This window comes from Arachis duranensis, chromosome 8 (assembly GCF_000817695.3).
Source record: "Arachis duranensis cultivar V14167 chromosome 8, aradu.V14167.gnm2.J7QH, whole genome shotgun sequence".
Lineage (NCBI taxonomy): Eukaryota > Viridiplantae > Streptophyta > Magnoliopsida > Fabales > Fabaceae > Arachis > Arachis duranensis.
In genome coordinates this window covers 30,534,868-30,558,157 of record NC_029779.3, presented here as the reverse complement: position 1 = coordinate 30,558,157, position 23,290 = coordinate 30,534,868, and the positions used below count along the sequence as shown (strand labels likewise).

At 38.6% G+C, this 23,290-nt stretch overlaps 1 protein-coding gene across 1 annotated transcript in view; it reads left to right on the top strand.

The window, feature by feature from the left end:
- The first annotated feature begins 12,610 nt into the window (after nucleotides 1-12,610).
- Nucleotides 12,611-23,290, top strand: part of LOC127741148 (histone-lysine N-methyltransferase ATXR3-like) — a 12,400-nt gene continuing 1,720 nt past the window's right edge. The window contains exons 1-16 of the mRNA XM_052252900.1: nucleotides 12,611-12,923; nucleotides 13,150-15,654; nucleotides 16,053-16,109; nucleotides 16,879-18,006; nucleotides 18,253-18,620; nucleotides 18,702-19,232; nucleotides 19,324-19,424; nucleotides 19,937-20,927; nucleotides 21,058-21,129; nucleotides 21,591-21,701; nucleotides 21,804-21,904; nucleotides 22,123-22,222; nucleotides 22,311-22,406; nucleotides 22,637-22,804; nucleotides 22,898-23,023; nucleotides 23,159-23,212. Coding sequence (XP_052108860.1) covers nucleotides 13,269-15,654; nucleotides 16,053-16,109; nucleotides 16,879-18,006; nucleotides 18,253-18,620; nucleotides 18,702-19,232; nucleotides 19,324-19,424; nucleotides 19,937-20,927; nucleotides 21,058-21,129; nucleotides 21,591-21,701; nucleotides 21,804-21,904; nucleotides 22,123-22,222; nucleotides 22,311-22,406; nucleotides 22,637-22,804; nucleotides 22,898-23,023; nucleotides 23,159-23,212 — 6,390 coding nt within the window. The 5' untranslated portion in view covers nucleotides 12,611-12,923; nucleotides 13,150-13,268. The remainder of the gene's footprint in view (nucleotides 12,924-13,149; nucleotides 15,655-16,052; nucleotides 16,110-16,878; nucleotides 18,007-18,252; nucleotides 18,621-18,701; nucleotides 19,233-19,323; nucleotides 19,425-19,936; nucleotides 20,928-21,057; nucleotides 21,130-21,590; nucleotides 21,702-21,803; nucleotides 21,905-22,122; nucleotides 22,223-22,310; nucleotides 22,407-22,636; nucleotides 22,805-22,897; nucleotides 23,024-23,158; nucleotides 23,213-23,290) is intronic.

The window sequence follows — 23,290 nt, the reverse complement described above, 5'->3', positions numbered from 1 at the left end:
TTGATTATTGTGAGTTTGGGAGATATTGGAACTTGTTGGTGCTTGTTGAAGTGGAATTGAAAGCTTGGAGTGTGGTTGAGAGCTTGCTTGTGCTCACTTTTGAGTTTTGGCATATAGGGAATCGGCCAAGGTATGGTTTCGGTTTCCTCTATGTAGTATATAATATTCATGGACATTTAAGCTAGTGACCCATAGGATAGGTTTGAATTAAAATGGTTGTTGAGTTGTTGAATGATGATATGTGATGATTTATGATGGATTGATGATTTTTGAGTTTGTTCATGATGATTGATAACGATATGATGAGGATGAATGATTATGTGAAGTTGAGAAGTGATTTGTGTTGATATATGTGATATTGATGTTGATGATTTGGTAATGTGGTTGGAAAAGTTGAATGGGGATTGATTGTGGCGTTGCACTCTTGATGTTGATGGGTGAGAATAGTGAATTGAGATGGAAAGATTGTATAAATGATGAATTTTGACCCAAGAATGTGTTGTAAATGGGAGTTTGGTATTATTTTGGTTGGATGTGGTTTGAGAATTTGGAAAATTTGAGTACTTGTGGTTTTTGGTGAAAAGGAAATTTTGGTGAACTTTGTCTGATAATAACTTTTGCCTCGGTTTTCAAAATTTGTTGAAATTGGTTTAGAATTAAAGTTTATTGAAAACTCTTCAAATTGATATAAATTTGTAAAATTTGGATATTTGTAGAGAAAGTTATGATCATTCAAAGATTGGTGTAAAAATCTGAAATTCTACAAAGTTGCAGAATTTTGTGATTTCTGGTATGTGTGCAAGCACATCCTTGTGCACACGCACACTTCTGCAAAAAATTTCAACCTGTGCGCACGCACAGACCGGTGCGTACGCACACGCAGAGGCAGACAATCTGTTTACAGCGTTAATATAGCTTGTGAGCGCACATACCCAATGAGGATTTACAACCTGTGCGCACACACACGTTGGGAAGATCAGTCTGTTAAGGGCGCTAGCACAGATTGTGTAAGCGAAACAGAATTGTGAAAAATTTTACCTGTGCGTACGCACACATTTTGAAACTTCTCCTGGGTGTGCACGCGCACACCCCTGTGCGTACGCACACGCCCTGTTTCTCAAATTTAAATTTTGTTTTCATCTATTTCACATTCCCTACAAGATTGTAAGCTTCTATGACACTATTTTAATACTTTTATGCTTAATTTTGAGTATGAGAACATGGGAAATAACCTAAAGGTTTTAGTTGATATTCTTATGAAAAATTCAAAAAAATGGAGGATTAGGTTTCGGGTGTACTGAGGATGGTTTGATGGTATGTGAAGAATGATTGCTAGATGAGATGAGAACTGATGTGTTCGGAACTGAAATGTTGATTTGACAGTAGTTGAGATGAGTCTAGGACTCGGAATAGAAATGTTGATTTGACAGTAGTTGAGACGAGTCGAGGACTTGAATGTGCAATGATGAGTCATTGATGAATTGAAAATATTTTCTGAAAAATCATTGAACTACTGTTTATATTGAGATTATGAGACACTATGCGCCCGGCAAGGACGGCGGTTGGATCCCGCCTGTTGAGGTAGCGGCGACGGCGGTGTAAAGGCGGTGGTTCATCCCGCTTGCATTGAGATGTGAGGTCCGTGGCAAGAGTATCCCGCTCGCATCCTTTTAGATCAATAGAGCGTACAGGTGCAAATCCCTGGACAGTGATCCAAGCACTATATCTCGAGGGTTTCCAATGATGATTTCGAAGGACGACATCTCCATGGAGATGTGTCGGGTTGGCAGTTGAACCGATAATGTGATATCATAGCCAAATAGAACAGGCACTCATCATGTGCATTTTCTATCTGTTTGTTTGCTTTGCCGACTTGTAATTGTATGCCTAATTGAATAACATGCCTATTTGCTTACTTGAACTACTTGTGTTATATGCTTCTACTTGTGTTTTACTTGCATTGCTATTAATTGTTCTTTCTACTAGGATTAAGGAGGATCGGAAGGCGGTGGCGATGGGATCACATGGAGAATAGGTCGGTGAAGGCTGTGGGACAGCGGAGATTGGTTAGAATAGATAATCCCTTAAGATAGATTACCCTTAGATTGTATTATGGTTTAAAATTATGCTTTATTGTTTTAGTACGCTTTAAGATGAATCTTATGATGGATATGAAGTCTAAGATTTCCTTTGGCATCCCGGGGTCTTATATCCTATATCACTGGGCACTGTTGCCATACTGAGAACCTCCAATTCTCATACCATATTTCTGTTGTGTTTTTCAGATGCAGGTCGTAACTCACCTCGGTGAGTTGCTTTGGATGGTGACAGAAGCGGAGGATCATGATACTTTTGGAGCCCTTTTGATTTGTTTTGTAGATATCTCTCACTTTTGTATTTTTGCTTTTGCCTAGAGGCTTGTATTTGAGAGAGAAAACTTGTATAAGTTGTTTTAAACTTCAGGTTTATTTTGTTTGTATATATGGCTAGCCGGCTTAAACTCCGCAAGCCGTGGCTAGATTCCTTATGTTATCATACTATTATCTTTTGTTATATTATCTCTATACCTTGTGCTTTAAGTTAGAAGCTTCACGAGTATGTTTTACGCTTTTAAATCCTGTTTTTGAGCTATATTCTTCATTGAGCTTCTAGATTATATTAATTCTTTCTATATATTATATGTATGAGCTTAGAACTGTCGCAATCTCTGATTAACCTTTGCTTTACGATGCGAGGTAAAGATTAGGCTAATTAGGGCGTTACATTTAGTGGTATTAGAGCGGTTTGTCCTCGTGAGGCTGAGGGATGGACTGATTGTGCTTCATTACATACTCTGTGTGTCTTTTTCTTTGATGCTATTAGATTATCTAATTGGTATTGCATAGTATGCTTGTTTGTGAGTGCCTGTTTGGGATAATTGAAGTACTAGGCTTTTGATATTGAGACTAATCACCTTGATATCGATTGTTTGGTGTAGATAGGAACCCTAATGGCCACTCGCAGACGAGGTCGAGCACGTTCACGAGAAAGTAGGAACGAGCAACCGGCTGACAACCACGCCGAATTCATGGCGGCAATGGCGAATCTTACTAATACCATGGAAGCTAATGCTGCTGCGACTCTGCAAGCAGTGCAGAGGTTAGGCCAACTGGCTGGGAATGGAAATGAGAATGGCGAAGGGAATGCTAATGATAATGCTGAAGGGAACGTCGACAATACGGGTGGTGCTCCGATGACCTCGGCAACTTTTCTCAAGGTTCATCCACCAACTTTCTGAGGATCAACTAATCCTACAGAAGCGGACAACTGGTTCCAGGCCATGGAGCGTGCTTTACAGGTGCAACACGTTCCGAATAATCAATATGTCGAATTTGCCGCTTATCAACTTGTGGGAGAGGCCCAACATCGGTGGCAAGGCGAGTGCCGCTCGCTACAGCTCCAGAACGCTGATGTTCTTTGGGATGTATTTCAGACGGCCATTTATAAGAAATACTTCCCTGAGTCTGCAAGGGAAGTGAAGGAGATGGAACTGATGCAGCTGAAGCAAGGTTTCCTATATGTGGCGAACTACACAAGTAAGTTTGAGGAGCTTTGTAGGTTTTCTAGGGTGTGTCAGGGTGCCCCGGAAACCTATGAAAGTTGGAAATGTATTAAATACCAAAGGGGGTTGAAGGAAAACATAATAACCACTGTGGCTTCTATGGAGATTCGTACCTTTTCCAACTTGGTGAACAAAGCACGGGTGGTTGAGGAATATGCCAAGACAGTAGCGGCGTCCAAGGATACTCATGGAGGGAATACTAGTAATGGACGTGGCAAGTATTTCCATCCGAGGGGTCAAAGTTTCAAGAGAGGAAGATATGCACCTCAAGGTTAAGGAGGCTTCAGAAAAAACACTCAGGATCAGTTTCAGCGTGGCAAAGGGAGAGGAAATCAGAGTAAGATTTCTCCGGATTTGACTTGTGTGCGTTGTGGATATTTTTTCCCATATGACTCTTGCAAGATTGGTTTAGTGGGTGCTTCAATTGTGGATTACCTGGTCATATGGCGAGGGATTGTACTCGGGGGAAGAACCCGAGTGCAGGTCAGAAATAGCACCAGGGGCGAGTCTTTGCTGTGAACGCCAAGGATGCTTCTAAGGCGGATCCATTGATGAGAGGTATATGATTAATTGGTGATAAAATATTAATTGCATTGTATGATACTGGAGCTTCGCATTCGTTTATTTCGTTTGCAAAAGTTGAAGAATTAGGCTTGAAAGTGTCAGAGTTAGCGTTTGATTTGCATGTACATACTCCGCATCAGACAGGGTGTAGGCAAGTAGGTTTCAAGTTTGAGGGTAGAGACTTCGTGCATGACTTGATTTGTTTACCTATGGTTGGGTTGGAAATAATTTTGGGGTTTGATTGGTTGTCGAAGAATCAGGTTTTGTTAGATTTCTTTGAGAGAAGAATGTCAGGGTTACATCCTGTTGGCTACTAATACTTTGGGAGATGCCCTGAACTTAGATCGGATTCCAGTGGTTAGAGACTTTTCGGAGGTGTTCCCGGAAGATATCTCTGAGTTTCCACCTCAAAGAGAAATTGAATTTGCGGTTGAATTAGTGCTGAAGTTAGACCAGTGTCGATTGCACCGTATATAATGGCTCCGATAGAGCTGGCTGAATTAAAGACTCAGTTGGAAGAGCTTCTGAACAAGAGGTTCATTCGACCGAGTGTATCACCGTGGGGAGCGCCAGTTTTATTGGTGAAAAAGAAGGATGGGGGAATACGACTGTGTGTGGATTACTGACAGTTGAACAAAGTGACTGTGAAGAACAAGTACCCGTTGCCAAGGATAGATGACTTGATGGATCAGCTGGCTGCAAGGAACTGGGGTGTTTTCTAAGATTGATTTGAGATGGTTACCATCAGATAAGGGTGAAAGAGGATGATATCCCTAAGACTGAGTTTAGGACGCGCTATGGACACTACGGGTTTGCAGTTATGTCCTTTGGGTTAACGAATGCACCTGCTGTTTTCATGGATTACATGAACAGAGTATTTCGTCCCTTTTTGGACAAATTCATGGTGGTTTTCATAGACGACATCCTAGTTTATTCTAAGACGGCAAAAGAGTATGAGGAACACTTGAGAATTCTGTTGCAAATCTTAAAGGAGCGAAAATTGTATGCTAAATTGACCAAGTGTGAGTTCTGGAAGGAGGAAGTAAAGTTCTTAGGTCATGTGGTGAGCAAAGGAGGAAAAGTGGTAGACCCTTCTACGGTAGAAGCGGTGATGGAATGGGAAAGACCAACGATAGTGACGGAAGTTAGGAGCTTCTTGGGCGTAGCCGGATATTACCAAAGATTCATTGAAGGATTCTCCTGGATTGCACTACTGATGACTAAGTTAACAAGGAAGGAGGTGCCTTTTTTTGTGGACGTCGGAGTGTGAAGAAAGTTTTCAAACTTTGAAGCAGAAGTTAACTTCAGCACCTGTTTTGATTTTACCGGAACTGCATGAACCGTTTGAAGTGTATTGTGATGCATCACTGAAGGGTTTAGGTTGCGTGTTGATGCAACATCGGAACGTGGTGGCTTACGCATCGTGTCAGCTAAGACCGCATAAGGTAAATTACCGAACTCATGATTTGGAATTAGCGGCGATTGTGTTTGCTTTGAAAATTTGGAGGCACCACTTGTACAGAGTGAAGTTTAGCGTCTTTTCTGATCATAAGAGTCTCAAGTACATCTTTGATCAGAAAGAGCTTAATATGCGTCAGAAGAGATGGATGGAGTTGCTTAAGGATTATGATTTTGAATTGAGTTATCACCCTGGAAAGGCGAATGTGGTAGCAAATGCATTGAGTCAGAAGTCTTTAACAATAGCTTGGATAAAAATCAAGGAAGATGAGCTATTGGATAAGTTCGTGGATCTTAAGCTGGATATTGGTGAGGTTGCCGGAAGGGCTTTTTGAATCAGTTTCATATTTCAAGTACGTTTAAAACGGAGATTCAGAAGGCTCAGCAAGATGAGCAAAAGCTTCAGCAATTGTTGCAACCAGTTGGTGATAAGAGGCGTGGAGAATTTACCAAGGATGATGAAGGGTTGTGGAGGTATAAAGGGAGAATTTGTATACCAGATGTCGGGAGTTTAAGGCAAGACTTGTTGTCAGAAGCTCATAACAGTGGGTTTTCTATTCATCCCAGAAGTACGAAGATGTATCATGACTTAAAGAAGATGTTCTGGTGGCCTAGGATAAAAAGTGATGTAGTTACAGTGGTATCCAAGTGCCTGACATGTTAGAAGGTAAAAATAGAGCATCAGAAGCTATCAAGAATGCTACAGCCACTTGAAATTCCTCAGTGGAAGTGGGAAGGAATTGTGATGGACTTTGTGACTGGATTACCAAGGACTAGGTCGGAATTTGACGTGGTTTGGGTGATCGTGGATCGCTTAACCAAATCCACTCATTTTCTACCTACCCGAGTAAACTGTTCTATGGATGAGTTGGCAAGATTGTACATCAAGGAGATAGTATAGTTACATGGTGTGCCATCAAGCATAGTGTCGGAGTGCGATCTCCGATTCACATCAAGGTTTTGGAGAGCTTTCCAAAGAGCTTTTGGTACGAAGCTATGTCTCAGTACCGCATATCATCCGCAAACGGATGGACAGCCGGAAAGGACTATTGAAACGTCAAATCTCTAATTAACCTTTGCTATATATGTATGAGTTTATAATTGTCATAATCTCTGATTAACCTTTGCTTTACGACACGAGGTAAAGCTTAGGCTAATTAGGGCGTTACACGACCACCAATCGATGAACGCTGACAACGATGCAGATGGACGACGACACCAACCGATGGAGGAGAAACACCACTACACAAGAACTTCAGAGAATAAGTTAGGGCTTGCTAGGGTTCTCTAACTTTAGGATAAAATGCCAAGGGTTGTTTTGGTATTTTGAAAAAATAGATGTGTGTTCAATTAGCTATTCTAACCCAATCATGAGAATATTCGATTTTTTAACAGAATATTCTGTTATCTTAAATGGTTTTGTTATGACAGAGACTAAATTGAAAAAAAATTTAACGTCTAGGGACTTAATTGAAAAGAAAAAACGTATAGGGACCTAATTGAAAATTCAATGGAACTATAGGGACCTGCAGGCTGCAGAGTAATTATAACACTCTTACTTTTAGCACCTCATAATTGCACTAAAAGTTCAGGCATTACCTACCTCTACTCTTTTAATATAATACTATTTTTATTTAATATTAAGCCTTCGCGAATATAAACCGAATTTTTAATTTAAAAGCAAAAAGTCTTTACATTTTAAACTCTTAATCACACAATTATATCCACATAATGTTAAATACATAGACTTATTTATAATTTCTCAAATACAAGTCCTACCCCTCTAAGAACCGAAACAATAAACGACGAGGGAAAAATAAAACTTAAGACTAAACCAAATACAGAAAATGAAAACATGTATATACTTAAAGCTCTGTAATTCGGTCGCGACTTCACAGCAAAGCTTCCTGAACCTGTTACTGAAAAAGAAATTCTATAGGAGAGTGAGAATATCATCCTCGTAGGTTCTCAGCAGGGAAGAGAATACCATCAAAGCAAAGAACTATAGAATTAATTTCATTATAAAAACAGTTTATTATTGAATAATAACTTTTTGACAAAGTTTTATGGAAAAACCTACTTTGAAAAGTCATAAAGAAACTCCTTTAGTTTACAAATCAGTAAGGTGAATAGTTTAAAGAAATGAAAAAGGACCAATGACGTACCTAAGGGCTTCCTACCCAACTTACATCACTCACTCCTATCCAACCAATTCATAAATTAGAATAATAAAGCAACACCTAATTCATCCTGTCTCAACCTCCATCATCCCATATCAAAAACCACCATCATCACGGCTCCACCAAAGAGGGTCTTTCAGATAAATATACACATCAAAGAAATCATAGATAGAGTACAAATACAGCACGTAAACCAAATAGCAGGTAAACACAGTTAATCATTTAGGCAAACCAAGATAATGCACACTCAAGAGAAGCATACAAATGCATATAATGAGGATGTATATCTGCCCTATAGCTGATGATATCATCTGTCGATTATATAGCCAATTCGACATGTCCTGATAGGTAACCATTGGACAATTCTTCTGTGCGCGCATCCCCAAGCTCAAAAATATCCATAAGAAAATCCCAAGCTCAATTTATATATGTGCATGCCCATAGAGGAACTCTAAAAGTTAAAGTGCCCGATCACATCTTTGCGATAAAGGGTCAACAGAGTATCGAGTCTCAACCTGGAGCAAGTGGTGGTAAGCCAATGTGTCTACCCAGGGATACTCGTGTCTCTGATAATTCAAATACATAAGTCATATGAATATTTCAATCATAGTTCATCATTCTCAATCTCATCATCATTCATCAATTCATAACACATTAAATCTCAAATTCAACATTATTCTCATCATCACTATCATCACCTCATTCGTTATAATCTTAATATTTACTTATCTCAGCTTCAATCACAACTCTCAATATACTCATCAACAACTCCGCCAAACCCTACTCCGTACTCTTTATCATTCATCGGGTGAGGCTTGGGCTGTTACATGCGGCTTGCAAGTATGAGGTCTCTAAATACGACACCCTAGACTCGAGGTCAAGGTTGTATACTAACTCAAAATAGAACATAATCATCCATAGCCAACAACAGTCTAACTCAACACATCATAACTCCATTCAATCTCATTAAATCATTCCTCCAATCAATTATTTTATAAATTGGCAAGCCAAACTTCTCTAAATCATCAATTTCAATATATACCCGCAACCTTTATCACAAGAATTCTTATAAATCGAAATTCAACTACATCTTTTTTTTTGCGTATCTCTTTTTCCTTCAAGTTCGTCACCTAACTCTATTTACACTATTTTCTCTCACATTTTCTAAACCCGAACCCGTGGTTTGATAAAATAGTTTGTGTTGTTAAAGCTTTAATTAATTAAATAAATATCTTTTTGTCGTTATTTAAAATTAAATAAGTTGAATCATAAACCATTTTCACAAATTGAAATCATGGAACTTATTTCTCGTTTAAACCAAACTTACAAAATTCTTTAAATTTTTACAAAAATTTCGGCAGAACCTTCCCTAAAAACCAGAGTTTACCACCCTTCATTTTGGCGCTTAAGCAAGACAGTAACAAGATGATGATGAAGAGTTTATATGATGTGAAAACTATTTTATCTCTCTTTATTATCAAAACGATTTCGTTTTTACCTTGTTTAACCACCAAAATGAAGCAACATCATTTAGCTCTGTGTTTAGCATGTTAAGTCAGAGTTAGTTCATCATTCTATTTTTTCACTCAATACGAAAAAAAGTCCTGGGACTAATATGGTGTTTGAAAAGGAATCTAGGGACTAATATGGTGCTTGGAGCTAGATCTTACGGATTAGTATAATGAATTTTGATTTTGAAAAACTAAAATAGTAAAAATCGTGAATATAAAAGATCAAATTTAGCCATTATTTTTTACTTATTAATTTTTATATTGGATATACGTCTTGATGATCAATTCTCAAATATAAATGGAATCAGTAAACTATCTCAAAAGTTAGTTGAGACAAAAAAGTATATTGTTTATCCATTGATATTTGTTCTGTTGAAATTAGCTTTGATTTTACTTGTGGCAACGACATCAGTTGAGAAAATATTTTCTGTTATGAATATCATAAAGAGTCGACTTCGTAATCGAGTTGATAATGAAATAATTATTCAACATTTTCAAAATATGAAAACAAGAAGAGAAGTACATTTAAGATTTGAAGCGAAGAAAGTTAGTAGCTAATGTAATTTTTGATTTTTTTTGGAATAAATGACCATTTGTACCCATAAAAGCTCGAAACTAATCTTGTACCCATGATAGATGCTGTCCGTCTGACAAAAGTGCCCTGACTTGGATCTGAGCTTGGTTTGTGGGTTTCCGAACCTACGTGGCACTCCCACCCCCCAAAGCTCCCAGCAGCATCAAACAAGCCAAAATTTTCAAATAGCAACATGAATCAAAATAGCAAAATTTTCAAACTGCAGCATGAATAAAAAGAAACCTAAATCCACTATCCAGCTCAGATTATCTAACAACCTAAGCAACTAACATTGCATTTCTAGGCTGGAATCGCGACGGTGCTAGGCTGGTTCACGATGGTGAGACGGGATGACAGAGAAGGAAGAAGAAAGGGAAAAGGGGCTCATCGTCGACGGCGCGGCGGTTCGGCCAGTGAGAGAGAGGGAGGAGAAGGTGGCCGGTTCGTTGGTGTGGCTGAAGAAGACAGAGAACACACAAAGGGGAGAAAGGGGAAGAGGGTTGCGGTGGCTCGTAGAGGCCGACAGTTATGGTCGGTGGAGCTAGGGTTCGGATAAGGGAGTGGTGACGGGTTGAAACACCGTAAGGACGCTACGTAGAAGGTTGGGTGTCGCGCCTGTTTGGTGGCAGACGAGAGGAGACCCAGGAATGGAGAAGGTGGCCACTGCCGCTCTGGACTTTGGTAGAGAGGAGGAGATGGCGCTGTGGTCTCTGGGCTCAGCGGAGATGAGAAGAGGGGAAGAAGAAGAGAAAGGGGTGCGGCGGTGTGGGTTGTCGCCGGAGGTTGTGGTGAAGGGAGGTGGCTGTGGCGGTGCTGAGGTGATAATGATGGAGGTTATGGTGGCTGGGAAGAGACAGTGATGGATGGGGATGATGGTGAAGAAGATGAAGATGATGATGGTGAATGGTTGGCCGGAAGTTGTGGTGAATGGAGGTGGCTGTGGCGGTGCTGAAGTGATGGTGATGCAGGTTATGGTGGCTGGGAATAGACAGTGATGGATGGGGATGATGGTGAAGAAGATGAAGATGATGATGGTGAATGGTTGGCTCAGATTTTGGGGGGGTTGGGAGTGCCACGTAGGTTCGGAAACCCACGAACCAAGCTCAGATCTAAGCCAGGGTACTTTTGTCAGACGGACAACATCTATCATGGATACAAGATTAGTTTCGAGCTTTCATGGGTACAAATGTCAGCGTTTTCATTTCTCATGGATACAAATAGTCATTTATTATTTTTTTTGTATTCGAATAATTAATGTGCACTTTTATATTTTTAAATTTAAATTAATATATATTTTGATAGTAATATATATTATTTTTATCTCCTAACATAAATTTTTTAGATCCTTCACTGCAAGTATGTGACGTCTTAATTATACAAGGGTGAATCAGTGCTTGACATCTTTGTCAATATATTTATTTATTGGGTAATTTTATAGTGAAAAAAGAAATTTTGGTGAAAAACGAAGATATACATGTGATACATATATTCTTTTTAACTTATATAAAAATCTTCACTCTCTACCTAAATTAACTCCTCACACAAAAAGAATTTCCTTATTTGCTAATGGATTTTGATAGACATTTGATGCTGAGTTATTCAATATATAAAAAGGGCCTATGCATTATGTCAAGCTTCTCACTAAGCATTTTTCTGCAGTGCCGCAGTTTCTATAATAAATATCAACCATGCATCATGCATGCACAACTGATCTCAAATGTGCGTTATCGTACTTGAAAAGAATAGTGTGATTTTCTTTTCTTGTCGCACGTATGATTTTTTCTTTTAAAAAATTCTTTCTCTTATGGTCCTTTTTTTTTTCCGTTTCGGATGGTATAATATAATTTTCTTCGGTCCTTTTTTTCTCCTCTTTTTTTTAATGGTATATTTTTATTTTTATTTTTATTTTAATCTTTAAAATTATATAATTTTAAACAATTTAAATTAATTTAATAATTAATTTATTAATCTATTTAAATAAGTATCAAATATTTAAATTTTACTTTATATAATAAAACTCAATACTTAATAGCAAATCTTTAAATTAAATTTTTTGATATATATATATATGGCCTTCTAGTTTTTATCAGCCAAGATTCACTCTATTTGGGGAATAGGATTCATATGTGGATATATTGATATGATTAATGTAAAAAATAATTATTTTTATTAATGTATAATTATATAATTAGATGCACATGTAAAATTAATTTGGATTATATTATATGTACACTAAAATTAGTTACCAGTATAAAATACATGTTGAAATATAAATATACATTAAAAATGAATTAAACGACATATGTATTTATATACAAATACATTAAGGCCGAAGCTTTTTTTTTTTGGACAGTGAAAAGCCTGGAGCTTTTTTTTTGGACGTGAAAGCCTGGAGCTTAATCATGGATGGATCATGGAGTGAAATGGACTATTAACTAATGGGCTATCCCAATCCATTAACCATGTTAATTGGAGTGGACCAAACCCAAACTAAACAAAATAATATCACACTATCCCACACGCCAATGACTAATTCCCTGTAGCATTAGACATCCCAAATAGGCAAATACTCCCTCCTACTTGAGCAGCCATTCCCTCGTCTACAAGGGCATTTCTGTATTTTAATCCACCAATAAATAAATATAAAAAGTTAAATACACAAATATTATAAGAGAAAAAAATAAATGAAACGCCAAGTTTCGCCCTTGAGACAAACAAGAACACACAGGGGAAAAGCAAAAGAAAACGGAAAAAGAAGAAAAAAAATTATAAGATAGAAACACCAACAACACAACACAACACATAGCAGAAAGAAAGAGAGAAAGAAAACCAAAGAAGCGCCAAGGCCCAACGACGAACAACAACAACAGCAGCAACAAATAACAGCACAAAACACTTAATTTACCCTATTCTTTCTTCAACGCAAAACACAATTAATTTCACATCACTTCTCGATCTCGCCATATTCTTCATTCCTCGCACCACCACAGTTTTCTCCTCCGATCTATATCGTCTCTTCTCTCCCGGTTCTTTCGGTAATTATCCTCTTCTTATCCTCTTCTCCTTTCATCTTTTCAATTTTGATTTCTAGATTTGCGTTGAGTAGCTTCGTGGGCTTTGAATCACCCAGCTTCTCCAAAGGTTTCCTCTTTTAACCCTCGTTTCGTCTTCGCGTCTCGCGATTGCGCTTCGATAAAACCCTACATTTCTCCTTCGGTTTCTGATCCGCTTTCTTGTTCTTTTTTGTTCTGTTCAATTTAGGGTTTTTGGATTGGAGCCTGAATTGAATTGGAGCTGAAGCGAGCCTGTGAAGCATGAGCATCGACAGCCCCGGCCGAGGGGAGAATTAGGGTTTCTCGGTTCTCAAGTTGGTGAGTTCCATGGGCGATGGGGGTGTCGCGTGCATGCCTTTGCAGCATATCATGGACAAGACACTTTGCGAGGGCAAGAGTAGTGGTGGGAATAATGTGCTCAGTTCCAAGTTGCTCAAGCTTCCTGACGGTACCAGAGGGAGGAAGAAGAAGAAGAAGATGAAGCAGAGAAAAGACAAGGCGGTTAGTAGTGAATTGGGGTCTGACAGAGTAAACAAGAGGACTTGCGAGGTTGAGAATGGCGAAATTTGTGCTGAGAAGGTGCAGAAGGAGGAAGTGGAAGAGGGTGAATTGGGCACCTTGAAGTGGCCAAGAAATGACCTTGAGAATGGAGAGTTTGTGCCGGATATGCCACTTCCGCCACCTCCACCTTTGCCACGGCGGAGGAGTGAGATTGAGACTGGAGAGATCGTGAGCGACAAATGGAAAGCAAGGGAGCTGGAGAAGGGAGAGAATTCTCCTGGAAAATGGGAGAGAGAGGATGTGGAAAGAGGAGAAGTGGTTCCTGAGAAGGGTAGGAAAGGAGAAGCTGAGAAAGGTGAATATGGGTCCTGGAGAGGTATGAAGGATGATATTGAAAAGGGGGAGTTCATTCCGGATAGATGGTATAAGGGAGAAATGGGCAAGGATGATTATGGCAACAGTAGAATCCGCAGGTTCCATCCAGGTAGGGAAAAAGCCTGGAAAATCGAACGTGACCGGACTCCCCCTTCTGGAAGATTTGCTTCTGATGATTTTTATAGAAAGAAAGAGTTTAACAGAAGCGGGGGACAGTATGCTAAAAGTTCTCCCAGCTGGGAGAGTGGACAACAGAGGAGTGTGAGGATTAGTTCAAAGATTGTGGACGAAGGGAAAAATGTAAACAGCAATGGTAAGGATTATTCACGAGATTACAATCCTGGGACTCGCATGAAAAGGCTCAGTAATGATTCTGACAGCTCCGACAGGAAGCAATTTGGAGATTATGGCAGTTTAAAAAGTCGGAGGCTTTCTGATGACTTCCCTCGTCATGGTTATCCGGAGAACTATTCTCGCCGCTCTGTGGAGCGACCATACAGAAGTAGTAATCCTTCGAAGTTATCAGTAGACAAATATTCTTCCAGAAATCATGAATCTTCTGTCTCTTCAAGGCAAGCTTATGACAGGCATGGACACAGCCCTGGTCATTCTGACCGGTCCCCACGAGATCAGTCCAGGTATTATGATCATAGAGATCGCACTCCGTTGCGAAGGTCCCCCTCTGGCCGTGACAGATCTCCATATAGGCTGGAGACTTGCCGTGACAGATCTCCATATAGGCTCGAGAAATCCCCACACTGTCGGGAGAGATCCCCGTACGAGAGGAATTTTGACAGAAATCGTCAGCATGATCACAAATTCAAAAGTCCTACACAGGGAGTTCGTCCATCCCCCTGTGGTCGTGATAAATCACCTTACAGCAGGGAGAAATCCCCCCATGGTCGCGAGAGATCACCACATGAGAGGATGTGGGAGCGAAATCGACAGCATGATCATAAGTTCAAAAGTCCTCCCCATGCCGAGCGGTCACCACAGGATCGAGGCCGGCCCAATGATCGCAGGGACCATACTCCAAATTTAGTGGAAGGATCATCCCTTGACGGTAATAGAAAAAATAATGATCGAGAAACAATTTGTAAAACCTTACAAAGTGAAAAGCCTAACTCAGAATATAATTCTAAGGAACATGAAGATGATAAGCACAAGAGGGAGTCAAATTGTTCTGCTGCAGAATCTCAAAGTGAAAGAAATGTACCCAATACTGACGAGTCGACTGACAAAGATATCTCCAGTCAACCTACAAATGAACAGCTGCCCCGCAGCCCATCTATTAGCAAAGAATCTCCTGACATTGAGCTAGTTCCTGAGGAGCTTCCATCAATGGAAGAAGATATGGATATCTGTGATACCCCTCCACATGTCCCTATGGTGACTGATTCAGCATCCGGGAAATGGTTTTACCTTGATTATGGTGGCGTAGAAAATGGTCCTGCTAAACTCTCTGACATCAAGGTCCTTGTTGATGAAGGAGTACTGATGTCAGATCACTTTATTAAGCACTTAGATAGTGACAGATGGTTAACTGTTGAAAATGCGTCATCACCATTGGCGGCTCAGCCTTTTCAGTCCATTATGTCAGATGCCATTACTCAGCTAGTAAATCCTCCAGAAGCTCCTGGTAATATCTTGGCAGATACTGGAGATGTTCTTCAATCTGGTCTTGACCAAAGTCAGGAAATGCCAGCCACTTTGCTGCGCTCTGATGACAACTTGCATGCATCTGAACTGTTGGAGGATCTCCACATTGATGAAAGGGTTGGAAGTCTGTTAGAAGGTTATGATGCCACTCCTGGGATGGAGCTTGAGGCAATAAAAGGTAATTTGTGTTGTGGATGACACACTTGTATTCGTCTGGTGTCTCTGATTTTCAAAATTTTTATTTTACTAGTTGATATTATTTTCAAGTTAAAAAGACTAAAACTGGTTTTTTTAGAAGGCTATTTTGTTTTGCTCTTTCAAAAAAGCGTTAAAGATTTTTTTTTTATTCCCCCTAAATTCTGAATATTTTATAAAATTTATTCGTGACATTTGAAGGTGACTTTTTTCAGGGTTCTGGGTGTTTTTGTTTTTTGTTTTTTTTTTAATTTATTTTTATTTTTGTAAAATTTTTTAGTTGAGACAAACACAGCTTCAATAGTCAATCTTTACTTTTCCTTTATTCGCCTAAATATCTTATCTTTCCCATGTTGGTGATATTTTCCTCTTATCTTGCAGAGGCTCTGCAAATGAATTTTGAATATGCAAAATTGGAGGGATTGGAAGACTGTGAAGGTACGTAATTGCGTAATTGCTTAATAGCCGGACCCGGTTTTCTTTTAATTTAATTTGTTTATTTTTTTATATTTCTTCTAAGGTTGTATATTTTCCCCCCTTTGATTTGTTAGCAATGAATAGCGTGGTATATTCAAATTACTGGTATTCTTTTTTAATATGTTTTGGTTTTCTGATACATTGCAATATTGACGTGGTGATGTTGGTTTATTATTTTAGGTTTCTCAATCTCTAGCGTTTATTTATTTCCTTTTGTGTTTTTTGATGAAACTCAACAGCATCAAATAATTTGGTGGGATATACCAGAAAAAATATATAAGAAGAAATATTGATTCAAGCAAATGCATTTTGAGTTTATGCCTGAATTCTTAGTAACTTTTTAATGCTCTACATAATGCATTTGGTGATAGTTTTAAAATACAAAGTAATTTGCTTATCATTTAGGTTCGGTTTCATTTCCCCTTTGCTATGCTTGCCCGAAATTCCTTTTTCTCCCAGTTGGATTAATATATTTGCATCTAGCCAACTCAGTCACTAATGACGGTTGGATCTGTCAATTGCATTTTCAAATTTCCGTTGATATGGTGAGTTGGTGATAATATAATTTTGAAAATTCATTTTTGTTCTTAATTATAAGCCTTAAAATACAAAACATTTCTGGTTGTACAATTGTACCTTACTGTTCACTGGGTGAAGTCAAAAGCAAATAGTTGTTTCTTTAGAGTTACATGCCGTGTTATCAAGATTATTAATTACTTTTTATGTTCAGGTTTTCCTTGGCATGATTCCAGCCTCAGTGAAGATAGTGGTTCAAGAATTGATATTGCACCAAGAGATAATGAGATGAGCATGTCCTGTGAAAAGGATAATGGATTTGCTGCTCCTGATGACTGGTTTTCTTCCCGTTGGTCATGCAAAGGTGGGGATTGGAAGAGGAATGATGATGCCCAAGATAGATATTCTAGGAAGAAATTTGTCCTAAATGATGGATTTCCTTTATGCCTAATGCCAAAGTCTGGATGTGAAGATCCTCGCTGGCCTCATAAAGATGACTTGTATTTTCCTTCTCAGAGCAGGAAACTTGATCTCCCTTTGTGGGCTTTTTGTGCTGATGAGCGGGTTGATTACTGTGCTGCGAGCAGATCAGCTCAAAGCAAGCCTGCCTTTGTTAGAGGAACGAAAGGAAATGTTCTTTCAGTGGTTAGAATAAATGCATGTGTCGTCAAGGATCAGGGATCATTGATGTCTGAGTCACGGCACAAATCGCGAGGCAAAGATAGATATCATTCAAGGTCTACCCGACCTCATTCTTCTAGTAGTGACAGCAGGAGATCGTCAATTGAAGAGGATTCTCATTCAAAAGCTGCTAGTGATCGAGGTTCTCGCCATAGCATGGAATTCATTAATGTCCCTAAAGATCATCTCTGTACTGTTAAGGATTTGCAGTTACATTTTGGGGACTGGTATTATCTTGATGGTTCTGGGCGTGAAAGAGGGCCATCATCATTTTTAGAACTGCAGCATTTAGTAGATCAAGGAATTATAAAAAAGCTTAGCAGTGTGTTTAGGAAAAGTGATAAACTATGGGTTCCTGTTACCTCTGCTACAGAAATTTCTGACGTTAGTCTCGGGAGCCACCAAGAAAGCAGTTCAACATCTGGAGTGCAATCAAAGCACATTCAGGATGTCTGTGTTGGTGAACCTTATGCAAATCTAAGTTTGTTTAACATCATACACCCTCAGTTTGTTGGTTACACTCGAGGGAAACTGCATGAACTGGTAATGAAATCATATAAGAGTCGGGAGTTTGCTGCAGCTATAAATGAGGTTTTAGATCCATGGATCAATGCAAGACAACCAAAGAAAGAAATTGAGAAGCAAATTTATTGGAAATCAGGTAATAACTAGTCCTTTTTCAACTTGGTTTTGCTTTATTTGTCTTTGTTGCATCCCTTTTAGTGCAAGTGGCAACACTTATTTCTCACCCTTTTTTTGTTGTTTTTGGGAACATTTATTCCCCCTTTAGCCGAATGTATTTCCTCAACTTCAGATGTCTTCACTAGCTAGCTAATTTGCTTGTCATCTTGGCTGATTGTTATATTTTTGTATTTTTGTGTGTCTATGTTGGGCCATGTTTATTTAGACGGTGATGCACGTGCTACCAAAAGAGCCCGGATGCTGGTTGATGGTGAGGAAGACAGTGAGTTTGAAGATGGTCCTACTATTGAGAAGGATGAAACCACGTTTGAGGATCTATGTGGTGATGCTACTTTCATTGAAGAAGCCATTGGTCTTACTGACTCTGAGGTGGCAACCTGGGGCTTATTGGATGGTCATATGTTAGCAAGAATATTCCATTTTCTGAGATCTGATTTGAAGTCCCTTGTTTTTGCATCAATAACTTGCAAGCATTGGAGAACTGCTGTACGTTTTTACAAAGAAGTCTCAAGACATGTCAATTTATCATCATTGGGTCACTCCTGCACTGACTCCATGTTGTTGAACATTATGGTAGGTTTGATACTTATTTTACCTTTCCGATTGTCAGGAATTTTCTTGTTCCTCATCATCTAATATGATCATTTATTGCAGGATGCTTATGACAAAGAAAAGATCAGTTCTATGACTCTAATGGGTTGTAAGAATATTTCGGCCGACACACTTGAGAAAATTCTTCACTCTTTTCCTGGTTTGTCTACAATAGACATCAGAGGGTGCAGCCAGTTTGAAGAGCTGACTCCTAAATTTGTCCATGTGAAATGGATTAAGAGCCGATTTTTAGAGGAGTCCCATAAAATCAGAAGCCTTAAACACATTACAGATCAAACTTCATCTGTTTCAAAATCCAGCAGTTTAGGCATGGATGATTTTGGTCAGTTGAAGGATTACTTTGATAGTGTGGATAAGAGAGACACCGCAAAGCAATTGTTTCGTCGAAACTTATACAAGCGGTCAAAACTATATGATGCTAGAAGGTCCTCGTCCATTCTATCAAGGGATGCTCGTACAAGACGATGGGCAATTAAGAAGTCTGAAAGTGGTTATAAGAGGATGGAGGAATTCCTTGCTTCAAGACTGAGAGAAATTATGAAGACAAACTCCTGTGATTTTTTTGTGCCTAAGGTACAGAAATTTTTTTTTTTAACCATTGTTACTGTTACTGTGAAGTCCTTTGATAGTCATAATTTAATTTGTCATATTTTATTTTTAACAGGTTGCAGAAATTGAGGCTAGAATGAAAAATGGATATTATATTGGCCGTGGTTTGAGCTCTGTCAAGGAGGACATAAGTAGAATGTGCCGTGATGCTATAAAGTAAGTTTTCTTTCTTCTATTCTTCTGTCTCCTTGGATGGAGATTGTAATTCCCTCTTTTTTTTTTTGATAAATTGGGTATATATTATTACTATGATTGGAGACATTTTAATGAAGTAGGGTCTGTTGGCTTATGTTGTCAATCATAATAAACAAAAGAACATCTTCACTAAAAAAAAAGGGGACTTCTTAAAATAAATAAATAACAAAATAGACCATAGTTTGTCATAATTTTCTCAGAATCTGGTTCTTACCATTGAAGTTCTTATGTTAAATTCTAAGCTCTATGACTGCTTTGTTGTTATACCTCAAGTTTTTATACCGTTTGGCAGTTTCACATACATCTTACTTTTACATCCTGAGACCCAGTTACCTCTGTTTTGGAATTGTTCATTTAGCATGTCTTTATTAGGTCATAAGAAAGGGTGTTTCACCTTACACGCTTAATGTTCTTCGCTTTTCAACAATATTCATGTTTAATGGTTGGGTCATTTGTGTGCTTATCCATCACAGGGCAAAGAATCGGGGTGATGCTAATGACATGAATCGTATGATCACATTGTTTATTCAGCTTGCAACGCTGTTGGAAGAGAGCTCTATATCTGTGCATGACAGAGATGTGCTATCCTCAAAGTATAAGAAAAATAGATTGGTAACTGATAGGAAGTATAGGAGTAATGGAACACATGGATTGGACAATATGGAATATACCTCCGATCGGGAAATTAGGAGGCGCTTATCTAAGTTGAATAAGAAATCTATGGACTCAGAGAGTGAAACATCTGATGATCTTGATCGGTCTTATGAAGATGGTAAGAGTGACAGTGATACTACAACCTCAGAGGCTGAAAGTGATGACCAAGGACATTCAGAAAATCTAATTGGGGAGTCAAGGGGAGATGGACACTTCACACCGGAGGGAGATTTGAATTTTATAACTGATGATCGAGAGTGGGGTGCTCGCATGACTAAAGCCAGCCTTGTTCCCCCTGTTACTCGAAAATATGAAGTCATTGATCAATATGTCATTGTAGCTGATGAGGAAGATGTGCAAAGGAAGATGCGGGTTTCATTACCAGATGACTATGCAGAAAAGTTGAGTGCACAAAAGAGTGGTACAGAGGAGTCAGATATGGAACTTCCTGAAGTCAAGGATTATAAACCTAGAAAGCAGCTTGGGAATGAAGTTATTGAGCAAGAAGTGTATGGAATTGATCCTTATACACATAATCTTTTGCTTGATTCGATGCCTGAGGAGTTAGATTGGTCCCTTCAGGACAAACATTTGTTCATAGAAGATGTGCTTCTTCGAACATTGAATAAGCAAGTCAGGAATTTTACTGGAAGTGGAAGCACTCCAATGAGCTATGCTCTGCAGCCTGTTATTGAAGAGATTAAAAGATGTGCAGAGGAGGGCTGTGATGCACGAACAGTTAAAATGTGTCAAGGTATTCTAAAGGCCATAGACAGTCGTCCAGATGACAAATATGTAGCTTATAGAAAGGTACATATACATTTTTTTTTTTGTTTAACTACAATGTTATTGGTACCCTTACATAGTCTGCTACTGCATTGTTTACTCAGTTTTTTTTCCTGTTTATGTAATTTCTATTTTTTCCGGTATTTCTGTGCAGGGACTTGGTGTTGTTTGTAACAAGGAAGAAGGCTTTTCCGAAGATGATTTTGTTGTGGAATTTTTGGGAGAGGTAGGACTTTGTATATGCTTATGGAATTTTGCATATGCATGTTCTTTCGCAGGATAATGCCAAGATATAAACAATAATCCATCTTCATGTCCATATGATTTGTACTGTATTCTCTATCTTGATTTATGTTTAAACCAATTATCTCTCTTATGCTCTAAAATTTGCCACTTCTGTGTTCTACATGTGCAACCTAAAATAGTTGGCAAAAGCTAATTCTATAGTGTATGTGCCTCTAACGATTTTGTGTGTATTAGATCCTTTAATTACCATATTTCTTGTGTTCTTGTGGCACTGGATTATTCAGGCCTTTGCTGCTAAGGTTTTGCATAGAATGTTACTTGGATTGATGGGCTTTTATTGTCTATATATTCTATCTCTTATAACAAGGCTATCTCGTCTTGATATACTATACGAATCTATGGTGATGCATTTTAATTTATTTTGAAATTTATTTTCTACAGGTTTATCCTGTGTGGAAGTGGTTTGAGAAACAAGATGGGATTCGATCTCTACAGAAAAATAGTAAGGATCCGGCACCTGAATTCTATAACATCTACCTCGAGAGACCAAAGGTGCTTGTCAATTCTCAGTAACAATTTTGTGATATTTAGTGAGATGAATGGTTCATCCATCTTCCATTCTGTGCTTAGCTGATCTTGCAATACTCCTGACAGGGTGATGCTGATGGGTATGACTTAGTCGTTGTTGATGCCATGCATAAGGCTAATTATGCAAGCCGAATATGCCATTCTTGCCGACCAAATTGTGAAGCCAAGTAAGCTTTTCACATTAATGTTATGTGATCATTACCAATCTGTTAGGTGACTTTTTTCTGGTGGTGATACTAGATACTAGTTCTCTTGCTTGTAAAATTCTGCTATTTCAGTGTTTTGTTTACTATTTCAGCACAGTGCTTAGCGGGGATGCAATTATTTTGTTAAACTTTTTAATTTCAATTGTACTTGTGGTAAATATCTGTTTGCTGTTTTCTAGAGTTACTGCTGTTGACGGTCATTATCAAATTGGGATTTATAGTGTTCGTAAAATTCAACCCGGTGAGGAGATCACTTTTGATTACAATTCTGTGACAGAGGTATGTCCTGTTGCCTCCTGGTTTTTTTCAATTCCTATTGATAAATTAATCTTCTGAACGTCTGTCTAATGAATTCAACCTCGTATAGAGCAAGGAGGAATATGAAGCATCGGTTTGTTTATGTGGAAGTCAAGTATGCCGGGGGAGCTATCTCAATTTAACTGGTGAAGGGGCTTTCCAAAAGGTTTGGACTTGAAAAATTGACTTCTACATTCCTAGAAAACATAACTTGGGAAAAATGCAACTATCTGTTTAGATGTTAATATTTAATAGCATGCTTGATTTGTTGATAGTGTTACTCATGAAACTGTGGCTGGCGTTACAGTAGTATGTAACAAGTAGATTGATATTTTTGTTTGATCTGATGGTTTAGTTCTCTACCTATTGACTGGAATATGTTAACCATCCTCTCAGGTTTTGAAGGACTCGCATGGAATTCTTGATCGGCATTATTTGATGTTAGAAGCATGTGAATTGAATTCTGTGTCGGAAGAGGACTACAATGACTTGGGAAGAGCTGGTTTAGGAAGCTGTTTGCTTGAAGGCCTGCCAGATTGGCTTGTTGCATATGCGGCTCGCCTTGTATGTCTCATAACATATGTCTTGTTACGAATATTCCTCAGTTTTTGCAGTTTGTTTCTTGTATTAATGTTCCTTGCATTTGATGTGGTGAAGGTGAGGTTCATCAATTTTGAGAGAACCAAACTTCCTGAGGAAATTCTAAAGCATAATCTGGAAGAGAAAAGAAAATATTTTTCAGATATATGTCTTGAAGTTGAAAGGAGTGATGCTGAGGTTCAGGTGTGCTCTCTCTCTCTCTCTCTCTCTCTCTCTGCATGCGCACTTTAGTATTAAGAGATGACATTTCCTAATTTTTTATGCTAATATTTCCTTCACACAATTGCTTCTGCTCATCCTGTCCTTTATATGATTCAGGCTGAGGGTGTCTACAACCAAAGGCTTCAGAATCTTGCTGTCACTCTTGACAAGGTTGGTTGTAACTTTGTTCTCTGTATTCTCTCTCTCTCTCTCTCTCTCTCTCTCTCTCTCTCTCTAATGTTCTTAAGA